Source organism: Lepeophtheirus salmonis, chromosome 2 (assembly GCF_016086655.4).
Source record: "Lepeophtheirus salmonis chromosome 2, UVic_Lsal_1.4, whole genome shotgun sequence".
Classification (NCBI taxonomy): Eukaryota; Metazoa; Arthropoda; class Copepoda; order Siphonostomatoida; family Caligidae; genus Lepeophtheirus; species Lepeophtheirus salmonis.
In genome coordinates this window covers 33,868,155-33,892,297 of record NC_052132.2, presented here as the reverse complement: position 1 = coordinate 33,892,297, position 24,143 = coordinate 33,868,155, and the positions used below count along the sequence as shown (strand labels likewise).

The following is a 24,143-nucleotide window of genomic DNA, read 5'->3' as shown; positions in this document are numbered from 1 at the left end:
TTGACCAACTAATGGTTTTTTTTTATTTATTAAAATAGTAATGATTTAATAAGTTGATAATTGAATTAAAACAATCTTTTAATAATAGTTTTAAGAACATTCACTACACAAACTTTTTATTCTGATTCCCTCTTTCATTACATCTCTACGCTATTCTACTAATAGACAAATTAGCCCTTAGTCGGTCAAAAAAAAAAAAAGGTGAATGTTCCGTAATGGAGTATTCCTTGAGCTACGGAAACAGTTCATATGAAATTTATGGAAAAACTAACTGACTGTTATAAGTTTTACATATTTTCAAACATTATACGGGATTTGTTGCTTAATAACTCCAGGCAATGCTAGTAATAAATAAATATATATTACTAATAGTAACATATATTTGAGTAACGTCATTGTGAGCTTACATAATCATAATAGAAATGAAATTAAATATGGATTTCTATTTTTCTTTGTGATGGCTTAAAAACGCTCTGTTTTTGGTAAGGATTTAATTGATTGTTATGGTTAGGATTTATACGAGGAGAAGGCATTAAGTAAGTGAACATGGACGGATCCGCATGAAGTTTCACCCCTCCACCACCCACCTTAAGTACAACCCTTCTAGAAAGGAAAACATTGGGAGTTGTCTACACACACATGTACATTAGATATACACTAATAAATTGATAAGAAGGGGATCTTATATGGATTTCCTATAATTGGTTTGTTTATCTTCCATGGGTTGCTATGTAGGTACATTAGACTGGTTCATACATTTGCTATTTTGAAATGTTGGAGAGAACGTAGGCTTTGATAAAAAATGAAAAAATGAAAATAAAGTTTGAGTCAAATGTATCTATGCTTTGAGGTTGCACTTGCCCCTTGAAGTTGTTGTAAACGTCAGAACTTTGTTGAGAAAAAAAGTAATTGAATTCTTATCTTGAAGTAGTCAGCATCATTCAAAATAAAGCAATTTCAAATAAATAACTCTTCTTGATGAATAAATTAAAAGTTTTAATATATGATTATTTTTTGACACGAGTGATTAACAAAAGTATTGTTGTATTGTGTTTGACGTGGACTTTTTTCTGCTTCAAATCAATATACTATTGAAGATAACACCCCATAAAATCCTTGGGGTAAATTTTCATTTTTCAAAAGCAGACTCATGCGTAGCTCCATGCTCAATACTTTGACATTCTCTCCTCAAGAATTATAATAGTAAAAGATTGAGATGACATGATGAGCCAGGGGGTTACTTTAACTAATTGCTAAACCTCATCTAAAGGGATGATCATCTTTTGAATTATATATAAATTACTTCCCGCTTTTTCTTATTTTTTAATAACTTGAAATAAGCGCTTGCGAGATTTAATTCATTTTAAGTTTATCATTCTCCCTTTTTTGTCTCCTTTATACTGTTTTTTCATGTGGTATACATCAGGGAGCACGTTATACAGTACACATTGTGACTTTTTTCATACATTCAGTCATATACAGGCCGACGCGCGCTTCATTGCCAAGTCATGCAGCAAGTTCCGGTCCAGGCTGGAGTTGGTAGTGGAGAACATGGGCGTCCATATTGAATAGACATGTGTCTAAGACTCTCATCTTTCATGCTCAATAAATTAATTCGTGTACCACTTTAAAAGTTACATAATTATTTAACTATTTAAAAAAAATTCAGAGTGTTCAGTTTTAGAGGGGCACACATGTATACAGATAAACTTTGCTGTATTAATATAAAAAATAACATAAGATCTAAACATTTCCTGAAAAGTTGGTTTCCTAATAAAAAAAGGGATACTTTTATAGAATATAACCCTTTCAAATCCACCTAGAGTAGTAAATATCTTAACTAAAATATATTCTTTGTTGTGGAGTACCTTCTAGGAAAATCAGAGATAGTCACTAAAAGCCCCTATGATGTCAATAATAGTTAGAATAAAAGCTACTTGTAAAAATGACAAGAAAAAAAAAGTACGAAAATCCATTTTACTAAAAATAAATAAATTTGGGAAAGTAATCAAATCAGAAAAAAAAATTATATATTAAATCATTTGAAAGATTGTTTAACCATCAAAAATAGTTATTTATTATAGAATGCTTTATTCTGACGTATTTTTTTTTTTTTTTTACAGGTAAAAATTATATTATTTTCACAAAAATATGAAACATAGAAACATGGGCGTCGCCTTTAACCATCCTATAAATAAAACAAAATTTATCTGTATGATTGTCTGAAAAACAGCCGCAGAATGCACTTCAAATAGTGCTCCCTGATATATGTCACAATCATATTTTAATCTTAGAAGTAACAATATAGTCGTATTAATGAAATCTTGAAAGGGTTTTGGATGTAGCATCGAGTGTTTATGGAATGTACATTGTATATAGTCCTCCCACATATTTTTGATCAAGGAAATATCAATGCAGTTGTATTAATGTTTTGTTAGTGGGTGCTCTGGAGACTAAAGTACTCATATGTGATCATATTTTTTATTTTTTTTCGTAAACCTATACTATTATTCTTTCATTCTTGAGGAGATAACATGTTATATGAGTTGATAAAAGTATTGATCAGCTACGTGTGAGTGTGCTCATGAAAAATGGAGCGTAAAATGAAGGATTTCCCGTGGAGTTATTTTCTATATTTTATAAGACAAATCTGTCTTTTAGCTGACGCACTAATTACTCTGGACAATGTCGGATATTACAGCTAGTTACTCAAAATGTATGCATACTTGAATAGTGTGTTTCGCAAAGACTTTGAAAAAAAGCTAGTTCAAGAGCCATTCTAATATATACCTGTACATAGTCAATAACTAGATATACATATATTTAAAGGATGGTTCGAATGTCTGAGGATGATGACTCATAGTCGTAACCAAATGGATACAAACAAAACAAAAATCTTTCGAAAAGAGATAATGAAATCATTATTTTACCAATGAAAATTGTCTATTTACTATATAAGTATTCCTAAGCGAAGATCTCTATAATAGTATATTAAATGAGCTCGTAATAATCTATTACGTCATGCCCGTCTTATCAGAAAAGTACCTTTTCTCCCTGCTCCATTTCTACATACATAGGTATATAAATATTAGATGTGTTTATATGGTATTAAAGGGTTCCTATTAAAATTGATAAGTTTATGGGATTAATTGTTATTTACTTTTTGGCAGGATCACATAAAAGATAAGGTGTATAGCCTTTTACTCTCCAAATCTTTTCCTATTTACATTGTAAAAGATTCCCTTGTATAGAAAGAACAAAAGAAAAACACTTTATTTATAATTAATTAATCGTCGGATTGAAAATGTTATCTTTATGTATTACTTTCCGAACTTTGCTTATTAGGCCTATAACACTATGCAACATCATTTTCCTCCACATTTATTATTATTGTTATTAAAGCCATAGGACACTTAAATGATCATTGCTCTAATCATACAAAAATCCTGGATTATTTGACTAATTGCAAGAAGTAATTCATATTTTAGAAGGTGGACGACAAGTTCATAAAATAAACATAAATAAGTCGAATATACGGGGATCTTCGTAAAAGTTTCCGACCTCAACGTATAGACGGCAGCACTTGTAAATAAAAGCTACTCAAATCTATTTAGCATCTGTTGACAGTTACTCACGAAAGTTTCATCCATTTTGGACGTGTTATGTAATAGTCGTTTGATTGAGGGGTTTTTTGTGGGGGGATAATGGAGAATATTGAGTATCGAGGTGTTATTTAATATTTTTTCCCCTGATAGTGTAGTATTTAAATAGATTTAAACAATAGCACACATATAAAGACTTGCTCTGTAAAGTTTGACACGTCTAAGCTAATCCAACTCGGAGTAATTGAGCATAAAATAAAAAAAAAGTGTATGGTTGAACAAAATGATTTTTTTGAGAAAAATGTATATTACTATTTGGATGGGTTACAAAGATGGGAACACCAGAGGAAGAAGAGAGTTACAAAAAGACTATGCTGAAAAAAATTAATAAAGAATCAGTAGAAAGGTCCTGAATCTTTGCTAGGGCGGAAACTTTTCAGACCAGACTCATATTAATCAATAAAGACAAAAATTTCTTCTTTTTTTTTTGGGGGGCCGACAGATCCAGCAGACTCTACTGACAAAAAAAAAAGTGTCAAGTTCCACGTACTTTTTTTTGTAGAAAATAAATTCTGAGAAAAAAGATTAGGTTTCTTTTTAAAAAAAGAGAGGAAAATTCATTCTCGGACCAAGTATCAACACTACATTGAATGGTGGTATATTTATTATAATCCATCAATATTCATTCAACAACAAACTTTCTGTCATAATCCATACAAATGCTTTGACATCACGCTTTTCATCATGCAATGTATCATGTTTCTGTTTGGCGAGCCAAATATTTCCAATGTATTACATACAATATTGTATTCTATACACAATACTTTTTTGCAAAGAGAAATTCATTGAGTGTATATAAAAGGGAATATCAATATGTGGATCTGTTCGTTATAAGTGTATTTGAGACATAATGAGTATTGTATCGGTCCTTATTAATGACTAAATCCAGGATTTATCTGTATATCAGTTCCAAAAACTTGTAAAATTTGGTACATGATAATTTTTCTCAACTCCATTTATTCTTTTTTTAAATGTTCTAGGACTACCAGTCCTTTGAGACTGGATTAGACTGAATAAATAAGAACTGACATAATAATAGGTATAGCAAGATTCATTTTTTTGCTTATAATCTTGTAGTAGCTCTTTTAGCTATCGGGAGGATTTTTCCTCCTGTACTTTTCAAGATTCAATAATCTATATTTGATCGAGTTTAGAGGAGACCCCTGACTTGGAACATTATATTATGAAAACTAAAAAGAAAGGCGATTTTTTTGTAAAAGTAACATGCAGAAAAATTAGGTGGAAATTGGACCCACCAAAAGTATAACAACGAAATTTTGGAAGGATTTATTCTACAAGAATGTAGAAACAACAGGATACATACATATATAATACTGTGGGTTTTTCTAATTATATTTGGGGGCGAGTTGTAGGATTTTTTTAATAAAATTCTCGAATTAAGTAAAGTCGAGTTTTTTTTCGAGTTCGAGTTACACCCGAATCCAACTCTAGGATTTGTTAATCTCGATGCACATGGTGGTCCTGTATATTAAATGTGTATAATGTACATTGTACATGAGTATCAAAATATTTAGTCATGTTTTTTTGTTCATAAGGAAGTTTGTATGTAAATTGTAGGTAGTTCACTTTTTGCAAAATTAAGTTTGATGTAATCATTTTTGTGATGCATTTATCCATTTACTCAAATACCCTTTCATCAAAATATGATGATATGTATAGTCATTGGAATGATTCAGAAAAGTGATGTTGAAATAGGTATTAGTATGTCCAATAATATCTGTTCATGCGTAAATTATATACTTGAGATGGCAATAGAAAAGACGTCCAAATGGAAGAGACGCTCCATTGAGTATTTTATAATAATTTATGAGTATCGAGTCATAACATTTGAAAGACTTCAATTATTATATAGGTATATAGTCATTGTTATGGAATTACTATTTGCTTAAGAGCCAAATTAAGTATTTGAATCCGACAAGGAATTTTTATTGCATTTGAGATATGAGAGGTCTCGTGAGTTTTAGCATTGCCTTTATTTTAAGAGAGTCTGTTAAAAATAACTAAATTATATTCACATATTCAGCTCAGAAGTGGGCATAAAACAGAGATGGGGACTCAGTTCTTGCGACACGACTATGAATTGATTCCATATTTGAAGACTTGCGACTCGAATTGATCTCACAATCAAAGACTCGAGACTTGACTTGGACTCAAAAGTTTGTATACTATTAACCTTATATTATAATTGACTTGAACTCAAAAAAACATTTGTGGACTAGAACTGAACTCGATGAAAATATTGAAAGACTTATACTTTCCCATATTTGTCAACTTTAATAGAGTCAGATTTTTCCATCTTTGGGCATAAATTCACTAAATTGCAAATCAGGTCTCAGTTGATCTGCTTAATCAGAAATGGAATAAAATCCAGTACTTATTATATATTAATTTAATATACTATGGTCAAAGAAATATTAACAAATATTGTCAGCTTCTTCCCTTATGGGTATTTCACAACCCAAATGACATTGTTCAATTTAACAATGCATATTAATTTATGAATAAAAGTGTTTCACAAACTACTCAAAAAATATAGTATCATAAAATGATTAACTAAATATATATTGTGAAGAGATATTTCGTGACTAAAATTAAGTGTTTGTCACGTCTCTTCATGTTCAATTCAAGTAACTAATGTTTAAATTCAAGTCAAGTATAAGTCTTTAAACATTTTGGCAAGTCATCAAATAAATGTCTCGAGTCCCCACACCTCTGGTTCCTTTTATAGCTAACCAGTGTTTCCGTTATTCATTCTATTTTATAGCTGCTTGTAAAGATATGACTAATAGATCAGAGGCTGAATTTTGATATTTTCTACGTTTTAATATTGAAGTAAAAATGTATGTAAGCTAAATCAAGTTGAGTTATATCTGGTTAATTGAGTACACAAAGGTTACCTTGTCCAATGTTGATTTTACTTTATGAAAAACTGCCTTATATAGTATATTATACAAATATTGTTTTTACCTCATATGTGGTTCATTGAGTGTAAAAAGGTCGGAGCAACTGCAAAAAAGGCAACCCGTGTGGGATCTCCTCCGCACCGATGTCAGTGGCGAGAAAGCTGTAGATATCGTTGACGTCTCCATTCAAATTATACTGGATACCACCGAGATCCTATTATAAAATGCTAATAAAATACATGAAATTGTCAATACTTTTACCAAGAACTTCAACTTATATTTAATGGTCACAATAGCACAATTTCTCTTCCACAATTGATATTTTACCAACTAGACGGTCTACACTCTACCTTTCATATTTATACTACAATGCCATTTCTATTTACTTTTCCATAATTAATAATTTAAAAATGGCCTATCTAAGTGTGGCACTAATTAGATTCTCATGTTAAAAAAAATACCAAAAGTCAACATGGTAACCCTGATAATTTCAAGAATATTTTGTAGGAGAGAAAGAGTAATGCATATGACGCTTCATTAAATCAGCTATAATCAGCTGTGACAAGGGGGGAATGAGAAAAGTATATGAAGAAGGACAATTTCTAGAATTACTCTGATGACGATCCCCAATTCTACTTTGAGTCCAACAAGGACTTACAATTATAACTACGATACAAATCCTCAGGGCTATGCTCCTTCTTTTTGTTGTGTTCCGAGGACCCTACCTAGATATGGAAGTAACGAACCGGAGGAACAGCTAATAAAATAGACGATTGAATTGGGGGTACACTCATACACAAAGTTATATTTGTAGGGGATTACTATTTAAAAGGATGTACATAAAACTATGATAATAAAATAAATATGGACAAGTCTGCTAAAGAGATACATTCATTGACTATGGTCAAAACTAATCCCTAGGTCATATTAACAAAAGTAAATAAAATATGTTGATACATAACACTTTGATGAACACACACGGATGTTCAATCACGTTTTGAATATGATTAAATCTATTTAGGAAAGGATGTTCACTACTATGGAATTAAAAAATAATGACAACAACTAAGGAAAAGAAAATTCATTCTTCAGACTACCAATTCTAAGAAAACAAACAATGGCCCACCTATAAAATACACCGGACTTCCATTACTGATCAGAACGCTAATACGTCTAGATCTCATCAATAAATTACAAAAAAGTAAAATGAGTTTTCTATATTTTAGTGAGATAGATAACGCTGTAAATAGGACATAACAAACTTCGTAGTTGCTACAAAGGTCCTGAACACTAGCAAACAATCCTCATGTCCGCAAGATGGCCGATATTTTAAGTCTAGTAAATAAAAAACAATGTAAACAACGCTTATTGGAGTGAATTCCTTAGTTTGTAGTATTAGTTCATAGACAAGCTGCTGGGATCTTATGTTTAAGTAGAATCCCCATTTATTTTGAATGTCAATAATAAAATGCTACTCATCATATGAAGGTAGTTCCTTTCAACTTCTCCTTCCCTCTTATTTTTTACTAATAGCTTAGATAACTATCTTAAAAGGTCGGTTAGTCGAATAGACATTAATTACTGCGTCTTTTTTTTTTTTTTCTGTACATCTTGTAGAAAGAAATCTATGTACTACTGATTGTATATATTATGAACAGTCAAATAAAAAGATGAACTGATAAAGAAAAAAGTATATAACATATCATATAAAAAACACATATGGACTTTATTGTATCAAGCAACAATGTTGTTATATCATGCTCTAAAGAAAAAGTAGGTCGTAGATTGTAGTGTGGACTGTACAAGGTTACGTAGTTACTCTGAGGCAGGGATTCCCAACCTTTTCATCCCTGATGAGCCCTTCTTCCTTTCTTTAATATCTTGCGTCATATAAAATATACTCAACTGAATGTTTTATTTATTACTTAGTAACGGTAGTATTAACAGAATTGATCAAAAATCATCTGTTTTATTCTCCGTTTTTCATGAATAGACTCACACGTACCTGCTCAATACTTATATTAGTTTATATTACCAGTTTTCTCTTCAAGAATATAATAATAATAATATAATTTCATTATACAAGTTACAACATGTAGAAAATTGTGACTTGTACGCGGTATAGTACAACGCAGATGTGACAGATACACAGGCTCAGGTATGACGTTGTTTATTGTTTTAGGACCAGTTAAAAAAAAAGAAGAGAGGTCGATCAACGAAATGTTTCTTCCACGATTATGGAAAAGGCAGAGAGTGTCTTTGGTGCGATCCGCACCAGACGAGACAATTTTGAGATTGTAAACTTATTAAATCAGGACAAATCCTTTGTCTGGATAGTCAAGAAGGAACTAGAAGAGTGTTTATGTGATTATGACTCCGCTTCATACCTCACTGTTAAGAAAAGGTTGACTTGGCTTTCAGATTTTTTTACTTTGTTGGATCCAGTGTTTGGCCTTCAAGCTCACTGGGTCTCAATTCCATGGACTCTTTGTTAAGCGATGCAGTTGAGGGACACGTCAACAGTTCCTCCTGCAACACAAAATCCAAGCTGATCTCCAGGAATTGGTAGGAATTCCGGAATCGGACAAAGGAAACTGTCATTAATACCTGCTTTTTTTTATGAGGCCGAGATTATATTCAATAATATATATATATATTTATTTATTCAGCTCCAATTTAGCATTGTTTTTATTTAAATTTGATGATAAGTTTAGGAGAGTATCCATTTAAAAAAAAATTGTGTTAGTTGTTAAATAGAGGTCACAGCCTGTATACACATTTTACCTTTATTCAATTTTGCTCAATAGCCAATAGAGTATCTTGAATATTTTGTTGAATGCTTGCCAATGGTTCAACTGTCCTCTTATTTATTTTTGATTTATGTAACATGTACTAGCATTATTTTTTTTCTTCTCCAAACGTCAAATCTACATAATAGGTATAAAGTTAACTATTTTTTCATGTATCTACACATTTTATTTATTTGAGCAGAGCACGCTTATCTAATTAAAAACCTAGGATTATGAATGGAAGATGATCCTGTTTTATGTGCCTTTAAAGTCTAGGCAATTCATTATGATTTATATCTTTTAAATGCTTATTAAGGAGAGTTAATTAAAGTTTGTCTTCTTCTTTTCGTTTTTCTTTGGAATGGTAGGAGGAGTGACTGACGATGAATCCACTAGTTGTAAAGCCATTTGTACTCTTGAAAATCTTTTAATAGGAGATGTCGTTGTTTCTAATAATAATTTTCCATATTACAAAATAAAAGGTATTGGACAAAAGGTTTCGTGAGGATTATTTTGCTCATTATTCCGATACAATTATTGTAACTTTGAATGAGATATTTTTTACCGTATCTTCTTCCACTCCATATGTTACTAATTATTATATACCTATAATACCGTATAATATCCGTGATTGATCTTCTAAGTTAATTCAAAACAAATTATCATCTTTTTTTTTCTTTTTGTTAAAAATATGCTTATGAAAAAAATTAGCTTTTCTACACGAATAATATTAAATTTATATCTTCTAATGCGTAATTTCTGGCTTATAGAGAAACGATCCCACTAAAAGATGCATCGAGGATTTATTGTGGGTCTTTTAATATTCTTAATTATTGTATTCAAACGTTGTGAATAATTTCTACTTTTTTTTTTGATGTGGCTAAAATATTAGATACTTTTACAGGGATATTTTCCAATGAGTAATATATATCCCAGATCTAGATCATTTTTATAGCTAATTTTATGTCTATAGAATAATTAAGTATTTGAGATATGCAAGAACATGTATCAAATTTCTAATAAATGTTCCAATAAAAATAATTATATTGTTAAAGTAGAAACGAACATACATAATATGATGGCGTTTAATTGAATATGCCTTCAAAAAATCATATATTTCCTGAAAATTCTCATAGAAGGACATTTTAAATTTCATATTTATCGTCATAATTTCTCAATATAATTTACTATAGTATAATACAATTTATTTTCTAGGACATGTCTGACTTTCAGCGTAGATTGATACATCGAAACATTGAGCTAGAAATGAATTCCATCAAACTAAAAGGGACTCTCAAAAAGCTTTATGAATCTATTGGAGAGTACCAGAAGCAAATCACGTCCAGCTCATCTGTCAAAGACGACTTCTCAAAATTAAAGTATACTCTGATTACAAAACAAGCAGATGAAATTGTAAGGCTTACGTCAATGTATTCGGAAATTCCTATTAAAAAACATTTAAATATATAATTTCCTTATTTCTTAATGAAATTTACTTTAAATTTGATTGAAAATTTGGGCATAATATGTTATAATTAGATATTATCTAATTATATTTAAAATGGTGGTCCTTGGTTTTGATTAAAGTATCAAGTCACTTTATCTTGCACTTATGTCTTCCACACAAATGACGCCATATGTATCATATTATTGGAATCCTCGATTTGAGCAATTTGACAATTTTTTGGCTCATGGATACAATTAGAAATATATATTCAATGGATAATTAAACAGAAAAAAGGATAATTTTTACCTTATGATGACTTCCGGGGTTGGAAACGTGTTCCTCTAATTTTAAAGCTGTTTTATGGAGAAAATCATTCAATGTTTTGCTAATATTAATGAAAAATATGAGTCAGTTAGTTTGAATAAAAAAATTTAAAAAATTTATATTTCTAGCAAAACAAAAAATCAAAAGATCGTTTTTTTTAAGCAAACAATTTTATTTCTAAAAAGTATTCTAATTTCTAAACATCAGAAAACTCTGACCACACCTTATGAACAATATAGGATTCTAGATTGGGATTGAAGATCTTTTAATTAGTTTTCCTCTCATTTTTATTACAGGATCAAAAACTGTTTAAATTTATATTTTCAATATATGGAAAAGGGGAAATTTGTATTTTTAGTATGTAAATTTTTCATTATTTTGGCTCTTGATAGGAATTTTCGAACTTTCCGTACACATATATATATATATTACATATGAATTTGTATTTTTTTAACTATATATAGAAAGAAGCACAGTGTGATATATCCTGTTTGATTGCACGAAATCGAACCTTTTCCTCATCACTTGAAAGCCTTTTATCTAGTATCAAAGACTATAGAACCACCGAATTAAAGGAAAAGACTAACTTAGAATTTTTAAAGCTCTTAAAATCCCTTGAAAATCAATTTATGGAGCGATACAATGATTTTAATCAACTTCCAGTTCATGTCTATAGTTTTACCAATATGGTCGAACCTAGTCTGTATGTATTAATATTGACTCCTATCTCAAAGCTTCAAAACTCAAATAATAAAATAAATACTATCTTTCACAATAGGGACAATTTGCATTTGCACAACATGTCAATCCATCGTTTCTCGAACCACAATGATCTCCCTTCCCCTAAAGTAATGGATGGTATTCTTTCAGAATTGAATCTTCCTATAACTGTTGCGCCTGGCAAAAAGTTTCTGAGTCATATAATTGATTTGAAAAGGGAAAATGACTTTTACACGAATTGGCTGAAGATCAATGGTTCCAATGATTTCTACTCGGATCTTTATAAAATTGAAGGTATTTATTTTATTTGTATATTGTCACACAATGTAATAATTATTTTTAAAACTATGGTATCTAATTGATAGGAATGGCAAAAGAATTGCAGGAATTGAAGAATAAAACTAAGAAGGAACACATCCCAAATGTCCAAGCTTTTATGAAGAACTTTGAGGAGTATGAGGAATCGTTTGATAAATTAAAGGCTGAGTTGGAAATATGGTAAGAATAATTATTTGTTATTTTTAAACCCATTGACGAGGATTCCTTAGAACTTCAGTCAAAGTATGCTCCTTTGACCCCTCCAGTATACTATGTCTATATTCCCACTTTGCCTCAAAGGGGAGAGACATCAGAATCGATTCATGTCTTGCTCCAGGAGTATAAAGTCCAAATTTGGTTCCTCTGTCATATACTAAATTAAACTCAACAAAATGTCCCCGTTTGATTAATTGCCATTGTCGATCTCCATAGGAATAAGGAGCGTCCCTATTCTTTTTTACTATTGGTAAATATGCTGGAATAACAGCATTCATACAGTCCCCTACAAACTTGAAGCAATCCTCTTGATTCGGTGTATCCAAGTCATCAAAAAATATCCCACCAATTCCCAGTGCAATATTTCTGTGCTTAATACGAAAGTAATCATCACACCAACTCTTGAATTTCGTGTAATATTTGGGGTTGTGAGAGTCGCAGACGGACTTGAGAGTTCTATGGAAATGTTTGGCATCATCTTCATCTAAAAAGTATGGTGTTAGATCGCATCCGCCTCCAAACCACCAGCGTGAGCGATCTTTATCCTCTTCTACTTCAAAGTAGCGAAAGTTGAAGTGCATTGTGGGAACGTTGGGATTTCTGTAGGTACATATTTGCAAATAAATATTGCATGCAAAATAGTAATGAATTATGACTCAAGTTATTTTCCCTTACTTTGGATGAATGACTGAAGATATTCCACATGCAAAAAATGGCATTTCTTTTCCTTCGGGAAGTTTTTTGCCCTTAGCATTCATTTGTGCCACTGCAGAAGGAGGGATTCGTCCATAGACAACAGAAACATTTACCCCTGCCTTTTCAAATGTTTTTCCATCTTGTAGAACACAAGTGATACCCCCTCCACCTTCCTCCCGCGTCCAACGATCCACTTTAAACCTATACTTTGGATCCTCTTCGTCCTCTAGTACACGACACAATTGGCTCTGAATCTTCATGACAATCAATTCCATCCTAGAAATTTGTACATAGATGTTAGTCCTGCACAGAACTCCTATGTTTGTACGTACTACGATGGTTAACTCACCTTGTTCGAATGGCATCTTTCTTTGCTTCACGTGTAGCTTCGTCAGTGAGTGGTTCAGCCATCCATTTTTTATCTATTGCTAAAGGATATCTCTTGATGGATGTGACGATTTCTTCTTCATAACTCTGGGCGAGTAGAGCCCCTTTCTTGATCATGGTAATCCCTGACACAGCTAAACACGAGCATAATGTTCGTAACATTCTTTCGACTCGTGAAAAGGAGATGATGTGCTAGAACTAAGAGGCAAGATTCCAGGGAGAGGAGTAACAGAGAATCAATGCACACGTAGCAGGAATGGAATGAAAAATAAACTGGAAATATTTTTTTAGATGCTGACCAAAAAGGTATATATATTGACTCTACATCTAACTAGTTGTTTTCCCTTTGACTATAAAAACCAGAATACTACATATACATATGAAATAATAGCTGCTTATACTACTCTTGTCAAACGGTAGTGAGCACTGAGTGACTCTTTTTTGTGTCAACGGCGTATGGGTAGGAGTGGAAGATCATTATTGAGGAGTGAGTGGGTAAAAGGACAGTACAGGATATTTTGTATGGAAAGAAAATGATAGCATTGTAACCATATATATATATATATATATTTTGTATTAATTATAAATGAATATTCATTCTGTAGAAAAGGTAATCAAAGATTGTAGCCCTTTAGAGTTTGACATTCATGGTCCAAAAAAAAGAAACAAAGAGAGAGAGAGATCGTTTTACAACAGGTACAATAATATAGTCTATGTATTGTTGGTGTTGATCAAGACTATAAAAATGCATTATTTCTTAAGAATATATTATAATTAAATACAGAGTGAGTAGGATAATGAAAATTCACGGTAATAGAGTGTATGAGTATGTACACATTACATTAATTAAAGTCTCATTTTCAAATTTTAAGTAAGGAAAAGTATTGTGTATATCAAAAATATAATTTATAGTAATAACAGTTGTATGTATCTTTATAGAATAATTAATAATATATTTTTGTATGTATATATAAATATATGTATATCACTTCAAAATTCCAAATGTGACATTCTTGAGCATCTTGAAATTATTGATAAGTTTTTAATTTGTTTTCCTTCATGGAAGTTAAAAAAGAAAGGAAGAAAGAATGATATTGATAATTAAAAGGTATGATCCGGAGATACATACTCTAGCAGCCGGCAAACGTGTCGTTTGTATAGCTATAACTTTAGTAAGGGCATTGACGAATATTTCGATGTACAGGAAAACAGCACCAGTTTCATTATAATTATTATAAAACTCCAAATGCATCTAAACAGGCCATTAAGTAAAAACATCCATCCGACTCTTTTTCTTTCTTGTTTCGAGCAAAGGCTCTAGGAGGAACATAATCATACCGCTCTCGAGTAGGCTGCTGAGTCTCCGCGAGGAGTATATCCTCCTTGGTATACAACTCATAGGTGCTTCCCGAGAAGGATGAGTCCTTCCCTCCAAGGGAACCTGCCCCCACATCAACACAATCTGAAATAGGAGACTTATTCCGGGAAATGTTGCTCCCAGAGTCTGATGAGGATGATATGACTGTCCTTTCTTCAGAGATGCCAGAGTCGGATGAAGCGTCCCCATAGGTTTTGTTAAAGCGAGTATTTGTACTTATTCGGTCAGCTCGAACATAAGTGATTTCGTCATCCTTTTCCTCCTCGAAACTTGTCTCAAGTAAGCGAGTTTCATCGTCGTATTCATCGAGGACTATGATTGCATCCGCGTCAGCTATGGGACTGGAGGGTTTCTTCTTCCTTTTTATCGTAGTTGTGATTCCTTCATCCGAAGACAAACTAGATAAGGAGAGTCGTAGCTCATTCTTAAGGTCGGCTAAGGGTGGTGTGATATCCGCTAATTTTGATGGATTCTCGTATATTTCCTCCCCGATGCCAAAGTCTGATGCACCACTCATGATGGAAGAGGCTCTTTTTATTTCACACCTTGGATAGAGACTATGTGTGCTCCCCGTGATGGAAATGCTGCTCCCTCTCAAGTCCTTCATCGTAACGAAACACTCTTCTGCCGCTGAGTTGGACTGAGTTATCATCATTTGTTTCGTTGTTGTTGTAGGAGCTACCGGAGTAATGACTTCGTAGTCATTTTCCACTTTCTCAAGAGTGACACTTTTAGAAACAGGATAGGAGCTATGATCCGTGGTATTATTATTGAGTTCAGAGTCGACGACGTCTTTGAAGAGGGGTGAGAGATCCTTTTGCTCAAGGAGATAACGATCCAGGATTTTAAGTCTTTCAGAGCAGATTTGAATCTTTTCCTTCACTCCGCTTTTAATAGCAGGATGTTTCTCCAGTTGTCGATTTTTAGTAATGAGGCATCGAAACTCCGCAATAGCCTCACGATAAAACTTTGCAGATTTCTCGTAGTTTTGTAGAGAGTCCTGATTCACTGCTTGAAGTGCAAGTTGCTTGGCTTTTTCCAAGCGTGTTGCATGGGAACTATATGATGAATGTGATGATGTCGAAAGAGTGGTGGAGGTGTTTGAATAGGAAGGAGTCGTCGCTAAATACGATGACGACATCTTGAGCAAGGTGGTGGCGACGACGACGAGCTTTGGCACACGCACTCACAACAACTATTTTTCTCTTACTAGGTCTACCTTTGCCTGTACAACTACTCGCTCGCTAGACGAAGGGCCCTTCTTCTAGTCCAAGCGGGATGTCTCTTTGATCGTCTGTGTTTTGTATAACTACACGCCGGGAGTTGTAGAACTAAACAGAAAATAACAATATTCGCGTCTTCTTCTTTTTTTTGGATCGTAATGCCTTTGGTGGTGGTGGTGGTGGTCAATGGAATGACGGAGGAGGCCGAGGGAGCTGTGCTGGAAAGAAAGAAATACTACTGAATATATATAAATATTAAAACACAATGAACGTATACAATAATGTGTAGAATAGAATATGAAATTACGTACAAACATTTTCATCTACACATCTGAAAATACAAACATATTTTCCCCCTCTCTTGTACATACTTGCATAAGTTTCTTTTTGAGCATCCATTAATTTATTTCACGAGTCCCCAGAAATGAAGCAGATGCAACGCCGCGTATATGTAGGATGTAGAAGCTCTGTAACATGAAGGAGAATAGTAAATAGTTGGATGCAATTCCGAGGCTGCAGGAGGTAAAACGTCAAAGAAATAACATGTTTGCAATAAATTAATAAAAAAATCATATATGTTTCAGATTTGCTGAAGGGAGGGATGATTGAGTCCAAACTGTTCAAGAATAGGAGTCAAACTAAATGTTCATTGATAAGGGAGAACTGCTTGTAGTAAGTAGTGCTAACCTATCATTCAAATTGACACGCTCCCCTGTTAATATCTCTCTCTATAATTAAATAATATTATCTAATAATATCAATATATGTATTTCACTATAATTTACATTTTATAAATGCGCTATTTCGTGGGTTTTATTATCAATTCCCTTTCTTATCTTGGTGCTACTTTGTCTTATCTGAGGACGAAGATCTTTTATCTTTGTTACTATGCTCACACTGAGTCTTCCTTCCAGACTCGAATCTCATTGCTGACTAAAATAACTAAGAAAATAAAAGAAGCATTAAGAAGAACAAGAAGGGGGAATTTCCAACTTTTATCGATCCAAAAAGAGGGGGGTAATACATAAATATAACACATATAATACGCCCGGTGTAAGGGGGAGGGAAAGACAACAACAACTAAGAGCCGAGAGTACATTTTTTCAACCCCTCACCCCTAATGCACACATTTTTCAGATAGAGAGAAATAACTAACATTAAAGAAAGAGACTGGAAGGAATGGAGGAAAAAAATAAGAAAAACTTTCCTATCCATTCATAACAAAAGAAGAATAAAAGAAGTTTTGAATCCATGAGGATTGCATCAGAAATGATCTCCATTTTGTTTGTATGTTATGAAGTTATAAAAAAAATCACAGAACCTCTACTCCTCACTACTCACGGATAAGGGCGCCATTTTATTCTTCTTTTTTAACAAATAACATCTACTACCTAGTAGTAAAATGATGTAAAGTCAGGATTTTTGACCTTTGACACTATGTATTATAATATATATCATCATATTAATGACATATTGAGGTCAAATCTTTTAATTAGAGCTCAAGTTCTTATCCGTTGTAATTTAGGAGAGGGGCACGCCATGGCGAATTATTTATGATTATAAGTGTGACATATATGTGTAAAAAAATGGTAACGAAATTCTGTATTATGGATGGATGTCTATGTACTCACACTCCCTCCTTTGTGCCTCATCTCTCTCTATATATACATAGTTAGTATGTCTAGAAGAAATTGAAAATAAAAAGCAACACATCTGTTTCCATGTGTGTATCTACGCATATTGTAATGAAAATACATCCATAGTTGTTGTAACAAAATCTCATTGTCAACTCATTTTAGTAATAAGATGATGTATATTAGTATTGGGTTTCTGTCTGGAAATCCTAGACCTCTCTGGGACTATTGTTGGTCAGCATAATGGGATTGTAGTAGTGTCAGGGCACTGAAGCATTTTAAACGGTACTATACTGTACTGAGTTTGTAGCCAGTAGTTACAGCTCCAAGTACGTTACACAAAATTTGGTACAAACCCCCTCAATTTCCGACCTTTCACCACTCCAAACAAATATAAACTTTATAAAAGCGTAGGTTCGCGCCCCAGTCATTCCTACAGAAAAAATTTACTTTATATATTAAATGGATTTAACACAAGATTTCTAGATCAGATGGAGAAAATGTAATACTTTAATTTTTAATTATATACTTAATCACTGCAACTCCATCTGACCAATTAAAGGAACATAAAAAAAATAAAAAAACAAGAATAAATATTTTTTTTATATATATAAGGTTTCAAATTTCTGAGCTACCCTCCTCTCCTTGAATTAAAATCCAGTGGACGGTCCTTCCTTGTTGCGGATGTCAATGGCCATTAACAACATTTTGGATTTATAGTTTTAGTAAAAACCAGTACGAAAATATTTGTATCATGACACCATTATACGTTTTTTAAGACGGAACTAATGAAGTACAAATTTGGTCTAGACCAGTCTTGTACTAAACATTGGTTTATTCAAAAACCAAATGAATTCTGACCTTTTTTTAGAAAATAAAATGTCCTTCCAAAAAAATATCCTTTCCAACGCATGAATGTACATGAACTTTTTTTTAATAGAAAGTATTTATTTATGTCTACACATTCAAATCGGAGTCTGGACCGAAATATCGGTCTAGAAAAAATCATATAAGACGAATCCAAAAAACATGGACATTGGGACGAGTTTCAACAACAACAGTATACAATATACTTGTATATATTGTTGTGTCAGTTCTTATTTAGGATTAAAGACTGCTCAGTTCTGTCTAGTTCAGTCTCGCTACGGTCCAGTTCAGTCCTCAAAACTTATTTAGTTCCGTGCTTGATGAGTTCACATAACTTTATGTCTTCTTTTTGTAATCTGTTCTAGTACTGATGATCGGAAGGACTGACAGTCTTAAAGACCAGTCCCAAGGACCGATCGGACCAGTAGCCCTAAGACTGGACTGGTCCGAATAAATAATTGTTTCTATATGTAATGAGTTTATAAATTATTAATAACTGTATACTCGTTTTACAGGAAGACGGAACCCGCTCAAGGAACGATAACGGATGATCCAAAATTCACTTATAAAGGTGAGACTCTGGGAAAATGGCAAGAAAAATATCGCGTGGCCTTCACGGAATGGCAAAAACATCAATCTAAAAAATAATAATGTTTCATGTTTCTTGAGAGCTCTTGTCTCTCTGTGAGAGAGAGATATATATTTTTTTTTTTTTACATATTTACATACTTTTGAGAGATAGAGTTGAGAAGAGCATTTCTTTGTAAATATTACCATGTCAATGCTCTGCATGTTTGTGGTGTTTTATTTAGACAAACGTTTAATATGCATTGACAATACTAACTATTTATTCTTTAGGAAAATATATTTTTATATCCACTTGTAGAAATGTTTGTATGTTCTATCTAATGTTCTAATGTGCATTGATGACGTGACAGAGGAATAATAATAAAAATATGAAATTTGATCAGAGGCTATAAAAATTGATTACTCTTTGACTTTTTATAAACATAGTTATGTATATACTATATACAATAAACGTATAGAGTTTCAAATGAAATAACTGAGACTGAAGAAGGGGAAAAGAGGCCTTGTTGATAAATATTTTTTTTGCTAATTCTTGGAATAATTGAATACACTTTATGTAATATGGGGGAGATCATTTTGAATTTCAATAATGAGAACACTACTGAGACAGATCAGTGTCAATTTTAGGTATACAATTAATAAATGGTGTGTCAACACGAACGCAATCTTGAACAAAAGATATATACTGTAATTATTTGGAGTCCCACTGCAGTCTCTCTCAATGACAGCCTGGGCCATGAAAGAGGGCAGGAAACTTTACAATGAACATGGAAATCAGTAATAGGGGAATAATAACTATTTTGATTTTTGGCAAAGATGACACTACCTTGAGTGATATCACAGTGTATATTTTAAATGAATAAACATGGCGTTTCAACTCCAAAAGGAATCATGAAAACAAATTAAGAAAATAAGTAATACTCAATTGATTTTTTTACTCTATTAATATAAACCCTCATCATTCCATTGACTTATTATTTCCGTCAATTATTATTAAGGGCTTCATACCCTAATTTATAGTATGGATTTAGATACCTAAAAATATTATCTATTTTTAGAGCCTTCATTAAATATATGACATCTTTTGTTATGTTCCGATATGGTCTTTCAAATACATTGAATCTAATAGCTTAACAGAGCTGAATGGACAATGCGCTCGGGGGAAATGATTAACCTAGACATGATGTAGGTAATTGCGTAGGTTCGGTACTCGGTTGTTCCTAGAGAAGGAAACATACATACTGTACAAAGACTTTAAATACAATTCCTAGGTATGATGGAGTCATTGCAATACTGTAATGTTTACTTATACTTAATCAGTGTAATTACATCTGAGCATTTAAAAAAAAAACCAAATCTATTATATCTAATTGATCGTTAATTTTTAGGATCTTTTAATGCATCTGCCTCTTAATGATTTATCAAAATAATTTAAAATGTAAGATAATTAGATTTGAATATACTACAAATTTAAATCAGACTCACTTTGAGACAAATCATCCTAGCTTCCTTTTGTATTGACGAGTCACAGATTATATATGTATACACTTTTTTTGTTTAAGATACTAATAAAAAATTAGTATTTTTATAAAACTTTACAGTTGAATGATTGGTCTGATGGAGTTACACCGATTAAGAATAAGTAAAAACTATAATTACTCCGTCACACAAAGACATAGTCTTTGAGGTCGTAGTTGCGACCGGGGATCGACCCTTTGCACGCTCCATCGATTTATAAAATAGGGTGTAAAAAGAGGACGGGGTTGGTCACTCTAATGTAATATAAAATGGATGTTTTCTCCATTCTATGTATGTGTCATCCTAGGACATTGAGCTGCCCTATTAAAGAAATTGTATCAATTCCTTATGCGTGTACTATACATAGGATTATATTAGATATAACAACCCTAGGTACCATTTGCTCGAATTAAATAATCCTCCCCCTTTCTTCTTAGATGGGAGAGTAAAAGAAACGGCAGCTTTCTTCACAGTCGTCGTAATATTATTATCTCAAAGTTTTTGTTAAGAAATATCTACTGTACAGAGGGAACGAAGGGGGAAGTAAACAATGACGGGTGGACATCCATTCTACCCCATCAAGGAAAGAATAATAATCATTTTATTGATTCTATTGTTGTCTTGTATCGCTTTGTCAAATCCACAAAAGTATCCACAATGCTCCTTCAAGTCCATTGACAACAACACACACATAAATATATATATATATAACACAGGGGAAGAATAAGGGGTGGGTAATTTTGTACAAATAAATTGAAGGGAATAATCGAATTTATCCTTGAGTGCAGAATTCAAAATGGATCTTAGTTTTTCTCTCAGTTATCTGAATAATGAAATATCTAGGATTGTAGTAATTCGGAACTAGGATCGTTCAGAGTCATATTTTACACTTAAACAATCCCCAAATTAAAAGTAGGATTAATAAAACTTATGATTAAAAAGTGTGTTTTTATTGATTCCGTATCCTGCTTTAAGCTCGATATATTTCCATATTTTTAGGCTGAAAAATGATGAAAAACGACACTTCTCTTTAAGCCCTTGTAACTTATTTCTAATACGCAGTGATGAAGAATATCATAGCTTAGGTTATAGAAAAATATTTAATGTATAATTTAAAAAATATGCATCTCCATTGTTTTTTGCTCGATATTGTATTTTTTTTTAAGTGATCCCATTTTTCATGGAGGATGTACTAGAAAATAGTCAATATTATCATCATATTTTTTCGGATTTCAATGCCCTATCATGACGTTATACATTGTAAAAGGAAGTTCAAGGCAATCGAAGGAAAATACTTCTAAATTGATCGTCCATCTTTAGAGATTTTCAAAGCGGATTCCGAATTTGACGAGAGGCAACAAGAGGAAAACTAGTATACCTCATAAGGAGTGGACTCATTCCTTGGGAATGAGATACCCGGATCAAAATAATAAAGCGATCGATTCACGATGAGTGGATAATTTTAATATTTCAAAATGGCATCACTTAAAAAATACAAAATCAAACAAAAATCCTTGGAGAGCAATTTTAATCATACAAATCACTTTTACATAAGTTTTATTAATCCTATTATTAATTTGGGAATTGTTTTAAGGATAAAAAAGGACTCTGAACGATAATTGTACCGAATTACTATGATCCCAAATATTTCAGGATTCAAATGACTGAGAGAAAAAGAAAGATCAGCTTTGAATTCTGCACAACAAGATAAATTCCTTTTTTCGGCTTGAATTCATCTGTACAAAATAATTGTCCCCTGTGTAATTCAACACAAATAAAGAGAAAATATCAAGCAATTATAACATTTATCATATTCCATATTGTTTTTAAAATGAAATGAATTGTATGGAGGGGATATTAGCCAGCTCAAGGACTCCAGGCTGGCTTCTTTTTGTTTTTTTTCCTCATCTTCATTGATACATATATTTTACTGACTTACAATATAAGTTGTACAATACAAAATAGAGTTTGTCTTGAAGGTCATACTCATAATATTATAATAGGATGATTTAAGCTTTTCAATCAAGAATATTATATATTACGTTGTATAATTCATACTAAATATATAGGGATGTATTCTAATTTTTTAATAACTAAGTCAGGGGTGTCCGTTGGGCGGGGAGGCTGCAAACCCCTCCCCCCGAAAAAATTAAGGAATTTTTACTTATTATTAGAAAATTTCATTTAATTTTCCAATTTTTTTTCCCAAAAAAAATAATTTTTTAAACTTTTTCCAAAAAAAACAAAAAACCAGTCATTAAATAAGGTTTTTTGAAATTTTTCTCCAAAAAATTTAATTTTTGAAATTTTTTGAGCCTACCTTTGATTTTTTTTAAATTTTTTTGTGAATATTTCTGGATTTTTTTTTGATAAAATGTAATATTTTAAATTTAATTTTAAATACTTTTTACAAAAAGTTTAATTTTTTGAGAGTATCCATGGTTTTTTGAATTTTTTGTGAACATTTCCGGATTTTTTTTTTTTTTTTTTGATAAAATTTAATATATGCAATTTTATTTTCGAAATTTATTTCCAAAAAATTGTATTTTCCATTTATTTTACAAAAAAATTTAATTTTTTCTGAATATTTCGGAATTTTTGTATGATAAAATTTGATTTTTGAAATTTAATTTTAGAAATTTTTTTGAGAACACCTATGGTTTTTTGAATTTTTTCCCAAAAAGTTTAATTTTAGAAAAACATTTGATTTTTCGATTTTTTCGAAAAAAAATCGACCCCCCCAAAAAAAACAACTATATATATATATATAATCCTGATACATTGATACCATCATTTCATTTTGATGGATTAAATGTACAATGAGCATATGGGCTGTATAATGTGCCACAGAATGAGTATTACCAATTATTAATTTTCATCAAAATGGTCAAATATATTTAGCATCTAAAGTATATTCAATTATTACAGTACTATATTCATTACAGCTTGCACCATTTACTTATAAAACTCGCAAAATGACCACAACATATAATATGCGTTTACAATACATATATTCATTCGGAGCTCTGGAGTCTCCTTGAATCTTAAATAAGTCACCTCTTTCTTACCTTATAGTACAAATATTCAAACAAAGGTTGAACCATTCACAGGTTAGCGCACGGGTGGGTGATTATGACTACTAACAAACTATTTTCATTAAATGAGAGCACTTTGGAATGGTTCTCTCCGTATTACATGAGTGACTGAGCGTATGAGAGCCCAAAGCAAGAAGGGACTGACCCACTCAGTCCTTATGATTTTCTGACGTAATGTTATGTTCTATCAAAAAAGAATATCCCCTATAATCTACCTACTGCTTCTCAAACGGAACATTTTTAAGTATAGTACGTCAATGGATGTATTTAATGTACAAAGTCATACCATATACGTAGTATTTGTAAGGAGGAAGTGGAACTCGAAGTCATTAACTCTCTATAATTAGTTTAAATTTC

General features: G+C 32.0%; 3 protein-coding genes across 8 annotated transcripts in view; 1 reads left to right on the top strand and 2 right to left on the bottom strand.

Annotated features, from left to right (window-relative positions):
- LOC121113586 (uncharacterized) overlaps nucleotides 1-19,552 on the top strand; it is a 111,977-nt gene extending 92,425 nt beyond the window's left edge. The window contains exons 5-9 of the mRNA XM_040707408.2: nucleotides 10,591-10,788; nucleotides 11,611-11,849; nucleotides 11,925-12,160; nucleotides 12,232-12,364; nucleotides 19,101-19,552. Coding sequence (XP_040563342.1) covers nucleotides 10,591-10,788; nucleotides 11,611-11,849; nucleotides 11,925-12,160; nucleotides 12,232-12,364; nucleotides 19,101-19,233 — 939 coding nt within the window. The 3' untranslated portion in view covers nucleotides 19,234-19,552. The remainder of the gene's footprint in view (nucleotides 1-10,590; nucleotides 10,789-11,610; nucleotides 11,850-11,924; nucleotides 12,161-12,231; nucleotides 12,365-19,100) is intronic.
- Coprox (oxygen-dependent coproporphyrinogen-III oxidase) lies at nucleotides 12,146-13,852 on the bottom strand. Its single transcript, XM_040707415.2, has 3 exons — nucleotides 13,446-13,852; nucleotides 13,076-13,372; nucleotides 12,146-13,000 (listed from the first exon to the last, which is right to left on the bottom strand). Exons 1-3 carry the CDS (start codon nucleotides 13,643-13,645, stop codon nucleotides 12,388-12,390), a joined length of 1,110 nt encoding a protein of 369 aa, XP_040563349.1. The 5' UTR covers nucleotides 13,646-13,852; the 3' UTR covers nucleotides 12,146-12,387.
- Nucleotides 14,166-23,896, bottom strand: LOC121113588 (uncharacterized). 6 transcript variants are annotated; one of them, XM_040707410.2, is made up of 3 exons: nucleotides 23,760-23,896; nucleotides 16,456-16,551; nucleotides 14,166-16,302 (listed from the first exon to the last, which is right to left on the bottom strand). In XM_040707410.2, exon 3 carries the CDS (start codon nucleotides 16,000-16,002, stop codon nucleotides 14,716-14,718), a length of 1,287 nt encoding a protein of 428 aa, XP_040563344.1. In that variant the 5' UTR covers nucleotides 16,003-16,302; nucleotides 16,456-16,551; nucleotides 23,760-23,896; the 3' UTR covers nucleotides 14,166-14,715. The 6 variants fall into 6 exon arrangements, with proteins under 6 accessions (XP_040563344.1, XP_040563348.1, XP_040563343.1 ...); XM_040707414.2 differs by having other exon boundaries at nucleotides 14,166-16,297; XM_040707409.2 differs by lacking the exon at nucleotides 23,760-23,896 and adding an exon at nucleotides 16,870-17,020.
- Between the last annotated feature and the right edge of the window lie 247 nt (nucleotides 23,897-24,143).